This window comes from Zootoca vivipara, chromosome 7 (assembly GCF_963506605.1).
Source record: "Zootoca vivipara chromosome 7, rZooViv1.1, whole genome shotgun sequence".
NCBI classification, from domain to species: domain Eukaryota; kingdom Metazoa; phylum Chordata; class Lepidosauria; order Squamata; family Lacertidae; genus Zootoca; species Zootoca vivipara.
Genome location: NC_083282.1, coordinates 30,238,633 through 30,257,558, shown reverse-complemented (window position 1 = coordinate 30,257,558; position 18,926 = coordinate 30,238,633). Strand labels below are relative to the sequence as shown.

The following is an 18,926-nucleotide window of genomic DNA, read 5'->3' as shown; positions in this document are numbered from 1 at the left end:
TTCTTTTCCGTTATATATATTTTGGTTTATTAAATTTCTCAAAGAATGAGATATGCTTACAGACGATGTGTTATACTGCTCAGTCATTAGAAACGGTACTGCATCATCTACTCAATATATTTAAAAAATGCTCAAGCTCCTCTAACAAAGAGTGATTACACCTAACAAACACTGTGAAAATTAACACTGTGAATAAACAAATCAAAACTGCTATCAAATGCACCAGCCAATTCTTTGTTAGTTATTTACTGCCATATTTAAGTTAAACATGTACTCGAAGTCATTCTGAAAATTCAAGTTTTTTTTAAGCAAGGGGAAATCTATTACAGTTAAAATAATCATTATTTCTGAATCACAAGTTATACATGTCAAAATGATATATTAGCTAAAAATATGTAACAAATATTACAAAGCTTTTTCGATCATTGCTATATTTAGGCTACTAAAGCGTACCAAAATGCTTTTCCTTTTTACGCTGCAATTATAATACTGGGGGGAACGACTGCATCATAGTCATAGAGAAGCTACATGGAAGTATTACTTATTTGCTTGATACCTTCTCCCATGTAGTCAATCCAATCCAGTGGTTTCTTAAAGACATGGTAATTCTGACATGCACCCCAATGCGCTACGCCATTCATTTTAAAAGTATACAGTTGTGCATGAGCATTAACACATGTGCAAACCTACATCCTCCATCAAAGTGAACAGAGTAGCACATGCACAAAAGGTCTATCTCAAGTGGGAACAAACACGGCTCAGAACTGGGGTGTGCCAGGATCAGGGTATTTGTGCATAATCTTTGAAGAGGCTGCGTAAATAGCTGGGCAAAGGCTACCAGGACACACTGAGCCCCTTAAGGGGATCAGATGTCCCTTGAGTTTAAGAGCTAAATTATATTTTCAATTCTGAATGTTGGTTCGATAGTCAAACCTTAGAAAAAAGTCACAGTAAGCATTCTATATATAAACAGACTGTATCCACATAGTTTATTTCTCACAGTTCTCCTGACAATTGAACATTATTTAAGAACATACTGTATACACAGATAAGAAGAAACATACAAAATGTTTTAAATGATGCACAACAAAATCCAGCAGTATAAAAGAATGCATGTGAACCTTTGCTCACTGCTCAGGCTAAATTTAATCACTTGTTTAAATAGTAATAAAAATACAATCTTTCATGGATCTTGTGCATACTACAAAAGAGGAAAATTATTCCCATATATGATTTATATTAGGCAGTTTTCTTTGATGAGTTGCAATAACAACTCCAAATACAGAGGCAGAAGGCTGTGTATTTTACTTTATAAGAGTTAATGTTGGGTATTAGAGACTTTTACACAGTTACTACCACTGGCACTTTTCACCATATTTTTGTACACATCACATGGTCATTTTATATAACATTACATTTAAAAATATATTTGCGTGACAATTTTATAATATTCACACACCATGAGCTGGTTAAGGAAGCAATGCCACTGTTGCCTCCTGTAGTGCTTCACTGTTGGTAAAAAATTTTTTTGTTGTGGTAAAAAGAAAAAAAGAAAATGAAATGAAAGTAAAGAAACATCAACTTGATTAAGCAGCTCCAATTTTATAAAGGCCTATTACCGACCATCACAGAGACAGTGATTGTTTTAAGAATACGTTCTAGACGCAAACACTGTCTTAGGTTAAAACACTGCCTAAAGAAGTCAGTTTTCTGTGCTGCAAACTATTTTCACAACAAAACTGCAAACTACTTAACTGTTTTTTAATGTATGCAATTCATCATCTCTGCATCTCCTAGTAGTTCTTTGGACTATCTTTAATGTGTGCTTTCATTTCTGGCCACACTTTTGCAACTCCTCTCTTCAGATTAAACCAACTTACACACACACACACCTGCCCCAAAAAACTAACGCAGTGAAAAGAAAATCTCCCCCAAAAGCTTTCCGCACGCTAGGAATGTTCAACCTCTGTTCAGTTATCTAGTATCATGACAGGTCAGAGAGCAGGATTTTGATGAGGGCACTCGGAACGCTCTCATGCTGAGGATGACATTCCTTGGAAAGCAAACGTCTTCCCAAGGTGGACACAGAATCGTCAAGAGTGCCACAGTTGGTTTTCAGAGAGGATACTAAGCTTCAGGTTGCAGATTTGCTTTCCATGTCATCTATTTGCAGGAAAGTAGTTGGGGTCAAGGTAATTATAAGTGGGGCCTTGGGACATACAGTAGTCTCTATCTAAGAACATTTCTGCTCTGTACATAGGCTCCAATCGGTGACTTTCCTTGTGAATGTCTGTTTCATGCAGACTGAAAGAAAAGGAAGAAGCATTATTTGTTAAGTATGAAATTCCACACAAAGAAATCCATGGGTGAATTCCATTTGTCAAAAATTCTCACACTGAACATTTGTAAAAAATGCCCTACAAAATATCATAATTATACCCTATGCATACGATATTTTATCCTCAGCGAATTTATATAACTTTCTGGCACGCATTTCATATCACGATTTAAAATTGGGGTGGTGGTGGTTTGAAATTACATGTGATTTTAGTCCTCTACTCAGAGATAAGGCCAGGCACCCCCAAACTGCAGCCCTCCAGATGTTTTGGCCTACAACTCCCATGATCCCTAGCTAACAGGACCAGTGGTCGGGGAAGATGGGAACTGTAGTCCAAAACATCTGGAGGGCCGGAGTTTGGGGGTGCCTGGATAAGACCCACTGAGACAAATATGCACCGGATTTCCGTCTTAAGCTTACTGTCAGTAATGGTCATGGATGCATGTTGCTTACCAGTCAGAACAAGAATCACAGAAATCCAAAGACATTTCTGGAGGGCAGTCTCGGCAGTGCCACCGAATGCCTTGAATGGGATCGATTCCACAGTTATCGCACTGAAAACAGATTCAGGAGAGAACACTCAGGAAAACCATTTCCAAAAGCAATTTCCAAAAATGTAAGACTCTACAGGTTATCATTCTCTACGGAGAGGGCATCAAAAGTTGTAATTTAAGGAATATTTTCTCACCCTCAATACTGAAAGAACACATAGGGGAATATAACTGGCTGAGAGAGGAAATAAGTTGCTGTGCCTAAGAGCCAGGGGTGTAGTGTGGGGTGTGTGTCTGTGGGTGTGCGCCAGGGGGTTCGTGAGCACAATTTCTGAAGGGGCATGAACCAGGCGTGACCATGCAGGCACCCCCAGCACAGCCCAACCCAGTGCCCCTCTCTGCCCACAAAGGCCACATCAGTTGGCAGGGCTCCCCCCTGCACGGGCAGGCAGGTGACTCAGTGCAGCCCTGCGTTGCTCCAGTGGGGGTCGCTCTGGTGGTGTGGGCGAGGCTGGCACACACACACACACACACACACCCCAATCTGGCGTGCACCCACCCTGGGTACTGGCAGTCGACGCTAAACTGCTGCTAAGAGCTAGTTGCATCATAAACAGATTTCTCTAACATCTCCCCTTTCAGAACTATGAGGTAGGTTGCAATGCAACTATTATAGTTATTGGTAACTAGCTCTACAAACAGCTCAGGATCACCTACGAACGTCATCGTTTCATCTCTGACAATGTTCAAGGGTGGAAGCTTTTTCAGAAATATCACTGCCAGTGCAATCTTACTTAAGATTAAATAATAATAATAGTAATAGTACAGTAATTAAATTTATTACCTATCCTTCACCAGCAGTTCCCAGGGCAGCTTACAACAGTCTGGTGCAATATAACCAGTTTCTAACATGAAGGCTAGGTCCCGAAAACAGCTATACTTTTTCTCAATCTCTCTTCAGGTAAGTTTTACTCTGCTTGCATGGACCACTCTAAAACACTTACGCTTGTTCTCATCCAATGACACCGCCACCCAAGTTGACTAAAGCAGTGGCAGGAACTGGCTGAGAGTGGGTAGGAGAGCTCCCACTTAACCCTCCAGCTTTACTAACCTTAAAGCCTATGTGTTGCACAAAACCACTTTCGGCACGCATGTGCTGCAGTTTCTGCTTCTTCAGCTTTTTTAGTTCAAGCAGCTCTTTATATTCTGGTAATTCTCGATATGCTACAGGGATACTTTCTTCATCCTGTTAAAGAGGAGGGAGGGAGGGAGAATGAATAATATTAAGAATCCAAACCATTTAAGCAGATCCACAAATAGCTTGCTAAAGGAAAACAGTATTTTTGTTATTTTTTTGCTCTCTAAGACAAAATTTAAGAATAGAAATGTTAGAATGGCTTCATTACTGAAAATACATTTCCCCCTCTCCCTCTTAAAAATTTACATGAACTTGATTTTTAAGTTATCAGATTCATTCATCAGCTCTAAAAACACTTTGATGGCTAGGAATAGGAGAGAAATGTGGCTGGAAAGCTTTGAAGAACCATTGAGACAGGAAGAAACAGAATGTCCCCCGAAGGCAGAGATGCAACCAAGACAGAATGAGAAATTCTAATAGGGTATTGCATGACTTCTAATGTAATCTTTGAAATGTGATAGAGAACAGATTTGTTTTCACTAAAGATAAACCTAGCAAACAAAATCATTCAATACAGTTCTACAATCTGAAGTGCAGAATAGGAGAACATTTATGAGATTTATTTTTACCCTGACTTTTGCCTTTAAAAGCCCTCAAGATGTCTCATAAAACAAAATCACATTAAACTTGGATTTGTGTGGCTTTCGTCAGCCTCCTGTTCTATGTCCCCTTCCCAGGGTAGGCAGGACAATCTCTGACCAAAGTTGCCTATTACAAAATAAAAAAGTAGCCCAGCATGTACAAATGCATGGGAAGTAAGAACAGCAGTAGGAGAAAAGAGGATGAAGCAGAAAAGTAATGTTCTGAAAAAAGCCACCTGTCTTGCTAAGGGAGCCCTGAGAAACAACACACTTTGTTCTCCCTGATGGCAGAGTTCAATGGGGCTTATGCCCAAGTAAGTGCACAGAGGACCACAGCCTTGGAGATGCTGTGGCAGGTACATCCAGGAGACGCTACCTGTGAGGAAGGCCTCCTCTGGCTCCTCACGAGGGTGGGGTGAAGCAGAAGGGGCGGGCTAAAGTGGCCCTAGGACTATAGCAATGGCCTAGTTCACTTTTTTCTTATAGAAGCAGAACATCCAGACAGAAAATAAACTAATGCCATGAATGAAAACAATGTGCCTGGTCAAGCTGGAAAGATCACACCTAACCATTTCCAAGCTGAGAAGTTGTGGAAGATAAATTTCTTTATCTGACTACTGTTTACACTTGCATGCCACAGAATCACTGTAGGCAATCCTCACAGTAAAATTAGTGTCATCTTCTAATTACAGAGCTGTATCTGAGGGATGTGAATTCAAAGCTCTAACCGCTGAGTTATCCTGCTTACCAACCACAATAAATTCTTTGGAAATCATTCATTTGGCAAGTTCAATTGCAAAATGAGTACAATTTACATTGATATCTATGGGAATGTTTCTAATCTGTGATTTATCTGATCTCTCTCCCGCTCCCTCCAGTTTCTTCCTGAAATGGCTGCAGCCAACTAGCAAGAAAGAGACAAAAGGAAAACTGGTTTGTCTGATCCCTCCTGCTCCCTGATTTGTCTGATCTCTCTCCCCACTTCCCCCCTGCATGGTTTCTTCCCAGAAAATCAAGTAAGGAAGTAGGCAAACTCAAGCTGTTTGGATATCTGAATCTGTAGTGTGGTATAGCAAGTTTTGGGCATAATTCTTTATGTTTGGATAACTGAATTTTCGCATAGTGGGTGGGCAGATAGCAGGACCTGCATGTACAAAGAAGATCTGTCCTTGTCTGTTAAATAATAATAACCACCTCAGAAATGTACCAAGATGCTGACGATTAAAGCGGCAGTATTTTCAGCTCTCGCATGGGGGTTTGGAAAGGAAAGGAAAAATAAACAGATACACCTTTACCCAACACTTTTGGCACCGAAAACCTGTTCCTATTATATTGAAGATTTTCCTTTACTCAACACAGGCATTCTTTGAGCTGTCTTAACTCTCAGGACCTTCATGCATAATCATCTACTTAGAATAAAAAATATACCGATGATTCCTCCTCTGCCGCATTGCCTAAATGACTATGAAAACTTGATCTGTCATCATCTTCGTCCATATATACGGGAGGTTCATGGGATGTCATGAAAGTTGAGGGCTTGAAGAGATGTTTATTCAGAGGATGTTGCCTTCTACTGGAGGACTGCAACAGAAGAACACACCATCTATGACATGGTATTAAGAAACCACCATTGTAACATTTTAATGGTATCCAATGTGTTCTCACCATCAGTTTGGGAAGCTGTATACATACAGCGTTAGCTACAATTCATATCATGTAGTTTCTTGTTAAATACTGCATTTTGATGCACTTCCCCCAAACCAGCTTCAACATGAATTGAATACTCATCAGGAAAAGGCATCCTCGCCGTGTCTCGGCCCACTTCTGTGGACATTCACAGGCAATTTAGATACACATCAAACCGCTGACGAGTACAACAAACAAATGGTGTGTGAAATGCAATGAAAAAGAACCACCACATTACTTCTAATTTTTATTATAAAGACATTATTAAAACATATGGTCAAAACGCTGATGAATTCTGAAAACAAGAAATTGTTTTGCCAAAAACTGGCTGAAAATCTGATTAAGTAATTAAGTGAAATAGAACACTCCCGCTTCCCTGTTTACAAAATCCCACAAATAAAATGATTTGTGTAAGCGATCAACAAGGCAAACATGGTGCTTTAAAGCAAAATGTTTAATAACTGGTTTAAAAACAGAATTTAAGTAATGAAGATGGGAAAGTGCCACTATGTAGGACCCAAAGCCCCACAAATCCACAGAAGGAAGGTCCTCTCAGTCATACTAGCCTAGAGGTGGAGCACCAGAGGGTGAGGGGGTGAGGAAAAGGCCTCCGCCTTCTACCCTGGCTGGGCACAGTATGAAACTGCAGATCTGCTGCTCTGATATTCCACTGAATGTTCACTTTAAACCATTCGTTGGATATTTAATGGTAGCAGCCAGGTTGGTTATCATCAGATTTTGGGAAGGGATTGAAAGGAGAAACCAAATACAAGCTAGCTAAAAACAGCAAGGTGGGGAAAGGAAAAAGTACCATGGATAAATTTGTGTTGGAATGGTACAGTTTTATTACACACATGAACAAGACATGCAACAGTGGGCTTTCAACCATTATCTCTTAAACAAACTATGGTTTAATGTGAATACACAGCATATTGGTGACACACTACTGAAAATTTCCCAGTCCTCTGCTTCTATACCACTAGTCAAGAGTCTCGAAAATTAATCCCCCCAGATTAACTCTGAAAATTCCCTGGTTCTATCTGTCTGCAATTTGGTGGGTTTATTGCCCCAGCACACCTATATGTCTGTAAATTTCAGTCTAATTGTCCACAAAACACTAGGTAAGATGAAGTGATTCCTTTTTTAAGCCATCTGCTACAATTGCAATTGGATCCTTCTGAAGGTATCCTTCTGAAATCTGTTATGATTCATGGCTTAAAAAGGAGTGATCTTGTCTCCAAATTGCATCTAATTCCCACCCCCCTCAAAAAAATAGTTGATATTTGGGTTTTTTTAAAAAATCATAATGGTGTCCGGCAAAAAAGCCCCTAGACCAGTCTGAAATTTGGCACTCTTTGACCACTATGGAAAGGCTACACTTTCTGAAAATTTCTTCCAAAGCAGGCAGGCAGGCAAGCAAGCAAACAAAAAAAAAGTGCTGGTAAAGCACCATTCATGTTTTCCACAAATGTATTTGCGGATTGAAGTTGAATCCTGACAAGACAGAAGTACTATTTTGGGGGGACAGGAGGCGGGCAGGTGTGGAGGACTCCCTGGTCTTGAATGGGGTAACTGTGCCCCTGAAGGACCAGGTGCGCAGCCTAGGAGTCATTTTAGACTCACAGCTGTCCATGGAGGCACAGGTTAATTCTGTGTCCAGGGCAGCTGTCTACCAGCTCCATCTGGTACGCAGGCTGAGACCCTACCTGCCCGCGGACTGTCTCGCCAGAGTGGTGCATGCTCTGGTTATCTCCCACTTGGACTACTGCAATACGCTCTACGTGTGGCTACCTTTGAAGGTGACCCGGAAACTGCAATTAATCCAGAATGCGGCAGCTACACTGGTGACTGGGAGTGGCCGCCGGGACCACATAACACTGGTCCTGAGAGATCTACACTGGCTCCCAGTACGTTTCCGAGCACAATTCAAAGTGTTGGTACTGACCTTTAAAGCCCTAAACGGCCTCAGTCCTGTATACCTGAAGGAGCGTCTCCACCCCCACCATTCAGCCCGGTCACTGAGATCTAGTACCGAGGGCCTTCTGGCGGTTCCCTCATTGCGAGAAGTGAGGTTACAGGGAACCAGACAGAGGGCCTTCTCGGTAGTGGCACCCGTCCTGTGGAACGCCCTCCCAGCAGATGTCAAGGCAATAACTAACTATTTTACCTTTAGAAGACAACTGAAGGCAGCCCTGTTTAGGGAAGTTTTAAATGTTTAATGCTGTACTGTTTTAATATTCGGTTGGAAGCCGCCCAGAGTGGCTGGGGAAACCCAGCCAGATGGGCGGGGTATAAATAATATATTATTATTATTATTATTATTATTATTATTATTATTATTATCTAAACACCAGAAACAGATGTGGAATATTCTCGCAATTACCTTTTTGGAGTAAAAATACAAGTTTGGAGTTCTGCCTGGAACTGGAATACCAGCCTTAGTCAGTTTTATAAAATACTTTTGCACTCTGCTGGCAACCTGAAAGAGTAACAACAGATTTTAAAAAATACATATGGGCACTAATTCTAAACATTAATACCAATTTGTAAGCTATGTTTTGTATTTAAAAAGGTAAAAACACGAGAGATGGATGACAGCTGGTAATGTTACCTTAAACATTTAACAGAGACATAGTGAATATTATCTACTCTACAAATGTGCCACTCATAAGTTCCTAGCTGCCATGCTGCTCCATACACTTAAAGCCATGCCCTCTTCCCTATTCAGAACACTTCACACTCCTCTTCAAATCCATCATCAAGAACAGCTTCATTTGCAGAGCCCTTCCAGAGCTCTGTTTGCCCACTTGTCACTCACTTTCCCAGATTGCTACTACCGTGTTTCTCATAAAATAAGACGTACCTATAAAATAAGCCATGGCAGGATTTTCATGCATTGACAAAATATAAGACATACCCCCAAAATAAGCCGTAGTGGTGGGAGCAGGTCTGGATGGCGCCATGGAAGAGGAAGATGCCTGTCAGCGCCCGGAACCGGATGCTGCCGCCCCTCCAAAATGCCTAGCAGCCCCGACCCCACAAGAGCCGCAGCGCGCGCTGCGCCCTGACCCGGCGGTGGGACCCGGCAAGAGCCGCAGCGCGTGCTGCGCCGAGCCCTGACCAGGCGGTGGGACACGGCAAGAGCCGCAGCATGCGCCGCGCCAAGCCCCGACCTGGCGGCGGGACCCGGCAAGAGCCGCAGCGCGCACCGTGTGGAGCCCCGACCCGTCAGGACGCAGCAAGAGCCGCAGCGTGCGCCACATGGAGCCCCGAGCCAGCGGGACCCAGCAGCGCGCCCTGCTGAAGCACCAACAAAGCGCCCAGCAGCGCAGCAACAGCCAGTTCCAGGCGCCGAGCCGCAGCAGGAAGAGGAGGTAATTAAAAAAAATAAGACACCCCCGGTGAGTGAAATAAATATAAGACGGTGTCTTATTTTATGAGAAACATGGTACTCCTTCTCCCCAATCCCCCACTTAATTTTGTCTGTAACTTGTATAAAGACAGTGCCACCTCCATTTTCCGCAATATCTGCCCCATATTGCTCGTGCTTAAAAGCAATTAAATAGTGAACATACACAGTTGAGATACCAAAAAGTTATGGAATAAAGCTTTTTAATTTGCTAAATTAGCAAAGTAAGAGGTTACAGATTAGTTTTCATTCTGTCCTTCCTTCAACAAGATCAGAACAATGTATATTTAATTCAGGATTATTCTCTATAAATTCCTATTTAATAGGATACCAATATTTTCAGATTATGAGGAAACCTATTTAATGAATGTATTGTGGCTAGGAAAAGATCTAGGACATAAAATGTCTTAAGGGGGGAAGGACTAGGAGTTCCTAATATAATGCTACATTGCATTCATATCATAGGGTATTATTGGTCGCCTCTTAGTTGTGAATCTGGTTACAAAGAGAAAATATGGTTAAGTACTATTAAATTGTACTTTGCTCATCAGCAAAAGATGGGCTTTGGGGCTTCTTTTTGAGAAAGGTATAGAAATTTAATGAATAAGTGAGGAAAACGCACATTTCAAATAAAAAAAATATTCTAGATGTGCCTTCAAACTACAACATAAACTCTGGGAGATCATCTTTATTGTGATTTAGTGGTATGGATTCAACTCTAACTTTAATCAAAGGAGATAAATGGATTTTTTTCAGTCCAGGATAAAAATCCTTTTCACACATTTATAATTTTACTCTAGGTGCAATGCAACAACCTGAAAATCTGCAATTTGCCATTTTTCATGTACTTTTCAGACAAAGTTTACTAGACAGCTGGTACCATTAGAGGATTTTTTTGCCACTGATAGCATAACTAACTTGTGGGCAGCTGTCAGTCTCATGAGACAATGGAGTGCACCTCCAGGTGTGAAGTCAAACTGCTGCGTTAGCAGCACCTAAGTGACCTCCCTGGGGCGCAAGCCAGAGGAGTGTGCAGAGAGGTCCTGCTCAGACATCCCCCCTTGGCATATGTGATCTAAAGGAATGCAGGGTAATGTGTTTGGTACCAGCTTGGCTGCAGGAGTTGTTGGAAAGAGGTGTACAAAACGCCGTACGTCTTAGGGATTTGTGTAGGGTTCACGCCTTACCCTTTTCTTCTCCTGAAGATATCCCCCAAGGCAGCGAAGGGTTAGGACCAGAGTTTTCTTATTAATACCTCCTAATTCATTAATTAAATGGAAAGAACAACAAACTAATAATACTGGTGTTCAAAAACTAGGTTCTCAGTGGATGTTATATAGGAATATAATTCTGAGGCCTCTGTGCTATTCATATGAAAGAACTCTGGTAAGGTTTAGCTTTGATAGTAGCTCATTACTGGGAAGAGACACAATGATAATTTGAATAGATTTTGTTGAAAATATGGTTCAAGATAAAATTGATTGCCACCCACTGCTAGTCTTCTCAGCACTCCAGAAGAAATTGTATAACCAATGACACCAACTCTTAGCAAAAGAAACAGATGAGAGTCTGTTGGGGCAATGAGAAGAGAACTGAGCAGGAAGGCACCTGTTGCATTTCTTGAAGCTTGTACACCAAGGATTGGATAACCACCCCTAGCTCTCTGGCTTGTTTTACACAGGCACAGAACCCACCTGTTGGACTGCACAGACCTCAAACGAGTGTTGCTCCTTATTACCTGCTTTGCAGTTCTGTTTCCCAGTTCATCAGCTATTTTCTGCCATCGCCGAGATTCTATTTCTTCTGGTGGATACTTCAGGAGTAGTAATTCAAGCTTTTTCTGAAGCAACCATAAAGTATGTCATAAATACCAATTAATGTTTCACAGAAGAGCGCTCCACTTATTCATTAATGGGGGTAGGCAGGGGTGGGGAATACAATGCAAAAGCCAAATGAACATTATAGAATTGTATGATTCTGCTAGCCTCGTTTTCCATTACCTGCTCTTCTGTACTCCACAGCTGATTAAAAGTTTCAGGTTTGGTCTCATCACAAAGTCGCCCTCTTATCATCTGCTTAAATACAGTACATAACATGGAACAAGACTTTAGAGAAGTTCATTTAACTGGATTTAATTCAAGCAAAACCAGAGTTTGCTCAATGAATGACAAAGCAAATCATCTAATTTTTCACATTAAAATAACTATTCCTAATGGCAGGTATTTGAATTCATTATAACTATCAAAAATGATGTTTTATAAAATCCTGAAAATAGCTTCTGTCTTATTTTTGGTAGTATTTACCTGCGGACGATTGTTTGCTGAAGCTTCTGGACAATCACTGAAAGGCAATACAGAGTATGAAGTGGCCTCTCCATCCTTTCTGAGATCCAAAGGACTTTTTGGTCTTATAGGTAAACCTACTGAAAATAATAGAAAATAATTATTAAAGAGCATTAGAGTGCCCCACCACCATGACATAGTTATTTATTTACCTTTATCAAAAATAAGTTTTGCTCGTCTACTGTTACGCTTTCGGTTTTTGAATTCTCTTTCAAAATTCCCAAGGCTTGTAGTATATTGGTCCCAGGATATCTCTGGCAGCTGAACAACTCTCTGTGGATATGGAAGCCCTACGTCAACCTGAAAAAGTCAAAATTAAGAAGAAAAGGGTTCACAAATACACACAAAGCACACTTTCAAATGATGCAATATGAAACTAATATGAGCCTATTTTAAAGTAAGCCATGTTTTACTGTATTTCCACCACATTTTAAAAGGAACTCATCCAACAGTAATACAGAGGAAAGCATATAAAATATGTAGGGGAATGGGAAATGATGGCTTGTTGGAGATCATGTTTAAAACAGTTACAGTCATCTCCTCTTACTGTCTTTTGTTAGCTAAATAGAAAGCATGATTTCCCACCAAATTTTAGTCTGTGAGCAAATATAGCATATTAAGAGAGACAGGGAGGAGACCAGGAAATAGAAATTAAAGAACATACCACAGTTGGTCAAAAACATATTCAGAATGTGTGTGGATATTTACCCCCACAACTCACTCACTATATGTTCTTCCCTTAATAATTCAATTGTAATCAATGGCAGTTTGTTCCACAAAAACATCTATAGACTGGCCTGAAACAGACACTTCTGCTTTCTCATGACTGCATCATACAGCTCAATTGCTAGTTCTCTTTGCTAGGACATCTAAACTTTCTCTGCAAAATCAGAAGTAAATTAATTGTCAATGACAAGCAGGAGGAGTTATAAAGCTGCAGCATACATTCAACTAGGGGTGGCAAATGACCCCAAAACAGTGTTGTGGGACATTAGTGTGAGCATACAACCCATTCCCCACCTTCAGATAGCTTTCAGTGTGAACCAAATCCTATGCATGAACACCTGGTCACATGGAGATGTTGCATTTTTCTCTGCAGAAATTTTGCAATGAGAAGCCTGCTTCAAATGTTCAGTCTAAATATGTGAGGGCAAGGGGAGCAGAAAGAGACTACCGGTTAGGTGTGTGTACCACCGTTACCTGAAAATCCTGAACCATGTCAAGAGTTCCCATTCCCACCACACTCGTCCTTTTAGCCTTTAGCACAGAAGTCTGCAAGGGGCTTCCATTCAGGAACCTTACAATCGGGAACCCTGATAATATCGATTTCCTGGTTGAGGGGAGGCATCTAAGCACATTCAGCTGAACATTTCTGCAAGTTCACTGCAGATCACTGTGCTAAACACTAGGTCAGGAGTAGAGGAATGAGGGCCAGCAAACATGCCTCTGGCCTCCTACGCTTTTTGACCTTAGTGTGCCCAGGCTGTAAGATCAGGAGTGAAGGGCTGAGTTTACACTGAAAGCTATGTAGAGAGGGACATGGATGTGGGAGGGCATAAACCCCATTTTCTACCACAATGTTTCAGTGTCACCCCTGGATGAATTGTAGCTGGGGTGTTAAGGGACCCTTAAAAACCCCAACAAGCACTGGCGCTGTCTATAGCATGAAAGGATATGGAGGCCACTGAACATGTCACTGATGGTTGAAGGGAGGTATCAGGTCAGGAGAAATGGTTGCCTCTGCGGAGAGTGGTGGCTTTTATAGACAGTTTAATTGAAACTGCCAAACAAACTGGGAGTTGGGCACAGTATGGAGAATTTCATACCTTGGCTACCTGAGTGCATGGGAGGCTCTGAATCAGAAGAACCAGCCCCAAGTGGGGAATTTGGGGAAAGACAAGTTAAGGGAAGAAGAATGGAAACTCTTGCCCTTATCTATCAGATCTGACAGGCCCTCAACCAACATTACAACCTCATTACAAAATCTTCACAAACACAGTTTTGAACAAATAATGTATTTGAGAAGGTAACAGACTCAAGAAGACCTAGTTGCCTGTGTCTTATAGAAAGGCCATGTTTTCCCCTAATTCTACCATTTACACACACTTGTCTGCAGGAGATGAATTATTCGTTATCAAACATCTCTCAGGAGTGCTTACAAATTCCCACTGCAATACCTTCTTTTGGAGACTCTCCACAAATCCAATGGGATCTTTCAGCGCTTCTCTCTGGTGTCTGCCTAAACTCTCAAGATCTTGAACTGCTTGAGTGCGCTGAGCCTCGAGTACCGCAATCGTCTGTAAGAGTCTCTGATAACTACAGAGACAAAGGGAAACAACTCACTACAGATTTCTATGCACAATAACCAAAGCAAAAGGAGGGGGGAAACCCCAAAACCTCAGCACCCAGCACACTTATCTGAAAGACTCAAACAAAGCATATTATTTTAAACAGGACTGCATATATTAAAAGTAATTTTTAAGTACACCAATAGAATGTGTGTCAGAAGTTCTTTTTTAAAAAAAATAGTGGTAGGATTGACTGCTTTATAGAAATGCCAGCAAAAACACATAATGAGTATAAAAAACTGGATGCTGAGTAAGCCACAAAACAATGACTTTTTCTTCTTGCTGCACAGTATGTTTATTTCTACCTACCACTATAAATATGGTTCCAACATACTAGACTAGTATCACTCTAATACCTGAACAAAGGAAGTATCTAAGTATCTATCTACCGGTATCTTTCTTATCTATTGTAGTCAATGAGGTTAATCTAAGTTAATTTTCCCCCACTACCACAAATATACAGTACCACAAAACCTTGCCTGGCAAAAGGTTTTGGCATAGCTAGGGGGTGGGGCAGACTAAGTGAGCAAGCACTGGGCAGGCTGTGGACTGAGCCCCATCTGAAAGCGGTCCAAGGCCTACTGCAGGTCTCAGTCCACTGTTTGTGTTTCTTTTAATGATAAAGCATCCTCAGACTCTGTTATTCACATTTGCATGGATGGTATACTTCACTTTTCAGTGATGCAATTCATGTCGATATCTTATTTATGCTGAAAGTTATTATCTCTTATTTCTTTTGCTTTGTCTTACCAAAGACATGCCTCAAGTTCCTTCCTATCTGCATCATTAATGTTTTATATCTTCAGTATTATTGTGAGTGTATGTGTTCACATCCACACAAATGCAGAGTTCTGACATGTGTCAGCACTGAGGTCCAGCTCCAAGGGCCTTCTGGTGGTTCCCTCACTGCGAGAAGTGAGGTTACAGGGAACCAGGCAGAGGGCCTTCTTGGTAGTGGCGCCCGCCCTGTGGAATGCCCTCCCACTAGATGTCAAGGAAATAAACAACTATTTGACTTTTAGAAGACACCTGAAGGCAGTCCTATTTAGGAAAGTTTTAAATGTTTGATGTTTTATTGTATTTTTAATGTTTTGCTGGAAGCCGCCCAGAATGGCTGCGGAAACCCAGCCAGATAGGCAGGGTATAAATAATAAATTATCATCATCAACATCATCATCTATATTAAGATATTATTTCCTAAAGCGTAAATAATGAGTTCTTGCTTACACTGCTGTCTCACAGAAAAAAATTCGGTAAGTCTTTTGCATTGACATCTTAGGAGTTCATACATGCTCGCAGGATTTTATTTTTTTAGCAGAAGGAAAGCATTGTTTTTGCTTAGCGATACTATTAAGCACATTAATAAAATCAGTACTTAACTGGCTTAATAGGCACAAATCCCAAGAGGATAAATGTTTTTCTAACAATATGTTAGACAACAAGCCTTGCAAATACATATTCACAGAGGGTAGCTACTTTTTATAGTTTATACAAACATATACAACTCCTGTGTGGGCAGGCCTGAATAATTATGACATTGAAGCAACAGGAAAAGAAACTTATATGTGCATAATTGTTCCTATATATAATTGTCTAGGCATATGAGAAAACAAACCCAACAGGGAATGCATACCTAATGGTGCAAAAATGGAATATTTCCGTTACTATTGGAAAAAAATCAATATATTTACATATTAGGCTGAATACTCAGGAATCTTAAGTGTGTTCATTGTAGCTAGATAAACATGAAGTACTTCCAGCTAGAAATGTTTTATGCAACAATTTGATTTCTATCTCATGTGAGAAGAAATATGCTGACATTTGAATGGTTTTCCCAGACAAGCTACTGGGCAAGTCTTTGCCAAGGGTAGTTAATTTAAATAACTAGATAAATTCCTAGTATAGGCATTTACTTCCTTCCATAGCGAGAGCAGTAAACAGGAAAGGAAAAAGTGAATCACTAATGGGAGATCCTGAAATTGTCTGAATGTAGGATATGCCTGATTTTCACACTGGACACAGAATAATGAGAAGAGGGGACTAAGAAGAGATGGCAAAAAATAGCCAGTTCTGGATATCCATACAAGGTTCAATCCTTACAGAAAATACTGTCTTACAAGGTCTATATGGGAATTCATGCACAGCCTCTCTACATGCACATTGAATTAGTTACTCACTAATATTTGCACAGGGGTTTTGCACACAGGGATTCTGAAAGCAATCTTAGAAGTAACACCATCTTCTTTGACTGCTTGTTATGAGCAGTACCACAGTCCTCAGGTCTAACAACCCATGAAATGATCTATGGTAGTAAAGATTTCACATATGTTTTGCATTTTTAAGTCTTTGCCTTTTAAATATTTGAAAGATCATATAGTCCTTTTTTACAGTCAAAATTCCAACATAGTTTGCAGTGGAAGAATTAGTTTCTCAGCTGACTTAGTTCAATAAACTATTTTATGTGATTTATATTTAAGCTGTTGTGGGTTAAGCGGTCTATCATGCAACTTTATTTTTACAAAGCAATCCGTCAGTCCAAATAATTAAAATCTGTTTATAATTAGTCATTTTCATTATACTAATAATTTCAGATTGCCCCAAGGGCAGATAGAAAATGTGTTTACTTCCTGGAGCCAAAGAAGACAGCTGAATCTACACAGAAGCACAAGGCTACATACCCAGTAGGCATTCATACATAATTATTAATAATAATAATAATAAATTTTTATTTATACCCTGTCCTCCCCAGTGAGTCAGGCTCAGGGCAGCTGACATCAATAAAATTACAATAAAACGTAAAAGAAAGAAAAACAATTGATTAAAATGCAGATTAAAATACAATTTAGATTTTAAAATGGTTTTAAAATGCAGCCTCATTTTAAAATGGCCCAAATCAAAACCCAAAGGCCAGGCGGAACAGCTCCGTCTTGCAGGCCCTGCGGAAAGATGTCAAATCCCACAGGGCCCTGGTCTCCTGTGAGAGATCGTTCCACCAAATTGGGGCCAATACTGAAAAGGCCCTGGCCCTAAGTTGAGGCCAATCTAGCCACCTTATGGCTTGGGATCTCCAAAATATTGTTATTTGTGGACCTTAAGGTCCCCCGCGGGGCATACCAGGAGAGGCAGTCCCGTAGGTACGAGGGTCCCAAGCCGCATAGGGCTTTAAAGGTCAAAACCAGCACCTTAAATCTGATCCCGTACTCCACCAGAAGCCCGTGCAGCTGGTAAAGCACTGGATGAATGTGATCCCGCGGCCATGAGCCAGGGGACTCTTGAACTATTTATTGCCACACCTTGGAAGCAAGGTGGGCCGGACTGGATCTTTTGGCCAGGTTGCTACAGTAAAGTAGTGCTTCCTTTAAAATGTTCTTACACTGCTGTCTACTGTTTTGTGGACCCAGGCACAGTGAGGCAGAGGTGGAGTGCACAGACAAAAGAAAGGGAACAGGAAACACATGCTAGATTCAAATTAGGCCACAACTTTAATGATTATAGATGCAACTGGTTCAGCATAGGCATTGGGTGTGTATTGCAAAGATCAACCACCCTACCTGCTGGTGATGAACCATTGAGGTTAACAACAAATTAGAAGTCCCCCTGCAGTGGCTACCACATATGGAGAAACCCTAAGTGATCCCCAGTGTGGTGTGGCAGAAGAGGAAGATTGCAGAAAAGTGTGAAAGCATCTCTGTAAGCAGAGATTTTCCACAATCTTTCCTCTTCGTCTCCCATACCACATCCAACCCCATTCAGCAGAGGAATTGAGAAGCCTTTCCAGAAGACTGCCTGGGAGAGGATGGGGTGGAAAAGTCACTTTCCACCTCACCCATGGGTTTATCTCTGGATCCACCCCAAATATACATACACACACTCATATGTATTGAATACTAGTAACCTCATTAGTATTCTAAATAAAATTCTTTTTTAATCCTAGGCAGGGTTTTCAATCTTACAATTGTAACACAATTAACTTTTTTGCCAACACAAAAGCTAACAAACTTAATCTCAAAACATTATTTTGAATACATATATATTATGCCATTCCACCACACGTCTGCGACAGGTGGATCACATAACAATTAAATACTAATGCAACTGAAACAAAGTTTAAAATACAAAATACTTAACTCACCACAACTGCCTTTTCTCTTAAGAGAATCAAAATCCTGCCAACACCAAAAAAGAACAACCATACATTTGTAAGGGCTGCTATGAAATTGCATGGACTCATAAAACTACTGCTATATTATCAGCAGCACAACTGAATTCTATGCTTCACTTTCTGATTCATATATTTATGTAAGGAAATATCACAACAGGACATTTAAATAAGTCTTTTTTCTGTCTCATCATGATAATAGATGATAGATGAAAAACCCATTTAAAAAATGCTAAACACTATCTCCAACAAGTAAACGCTTCAAAAAATTTCTTCATACTGATAGTATGAAGTTAACCTATCAACAGCAGAACTGAATGCCCACTTTTATAAACCTTTGCTTCTCTAGTCAAGAAAAATAAGATTATCCTCAT

The 18,926-nt window shown here is 40.6% G+C and overlaps 1 protein-coding gene across 7 annotated transcripts in view; it reads right to left on the bottom strand.

The window, feature by feature from the left end:
• The window catches only part of ZZZ3 (zinc finger ZZ-type containing 3), a 43,637-nt gene continuing 24,711 nt past the window's right edge, over positions 1-18,926 (bottom strand). For 4 of the 7 annotated variants that reach the window (XM_035121625.2, XM_035121626.2, XM_035121624.2 and 1 more), the window contains 10 exons: positions 14,223-14,361; positions 12,198-12,345; positions 12,007-12,125; positions 11,704-11,778; positions 11,442-11,543; positions 8,678-8,773; positions 6,037-6,189; positions 3,941-4,075; positions 2,792-2,892; positions 1-2,304 (listed from right to left, as the gene is read on the bottom strand). In XM_035121625.2, the coding sequence (XP_034977516.1) occupies positions 2,160-2,304; positions 2,792-2,892; positions 3,941-4,075; positions 6,037-6,189; positions 8,678-8,773; positions 11,442-11,543; positions 11,704-11,778; positions 12,007-12,125; positions 12,198-12,345; positions 14,223-14,361 (1,213 nt within the window). In that variant the 3' untranslated portion in view covers positions 1-2,159. The remainder of the gene's footprint in view (positions 2,305-2,791; positions 2,893-3,940; positions 4,076-6,036; positions 6,190-8,677; positions 8,774-11,441; positions 11,544-11,703; positions 11,779-12,006; positions 12,126-12,197; positions 12,346-14,222; positions 14,362-18,926) is intronic. The other 3 variants (XM_035121627.2, XM_035121629.2, XM_035121630.2) reach the window with 3 other exon arrangements.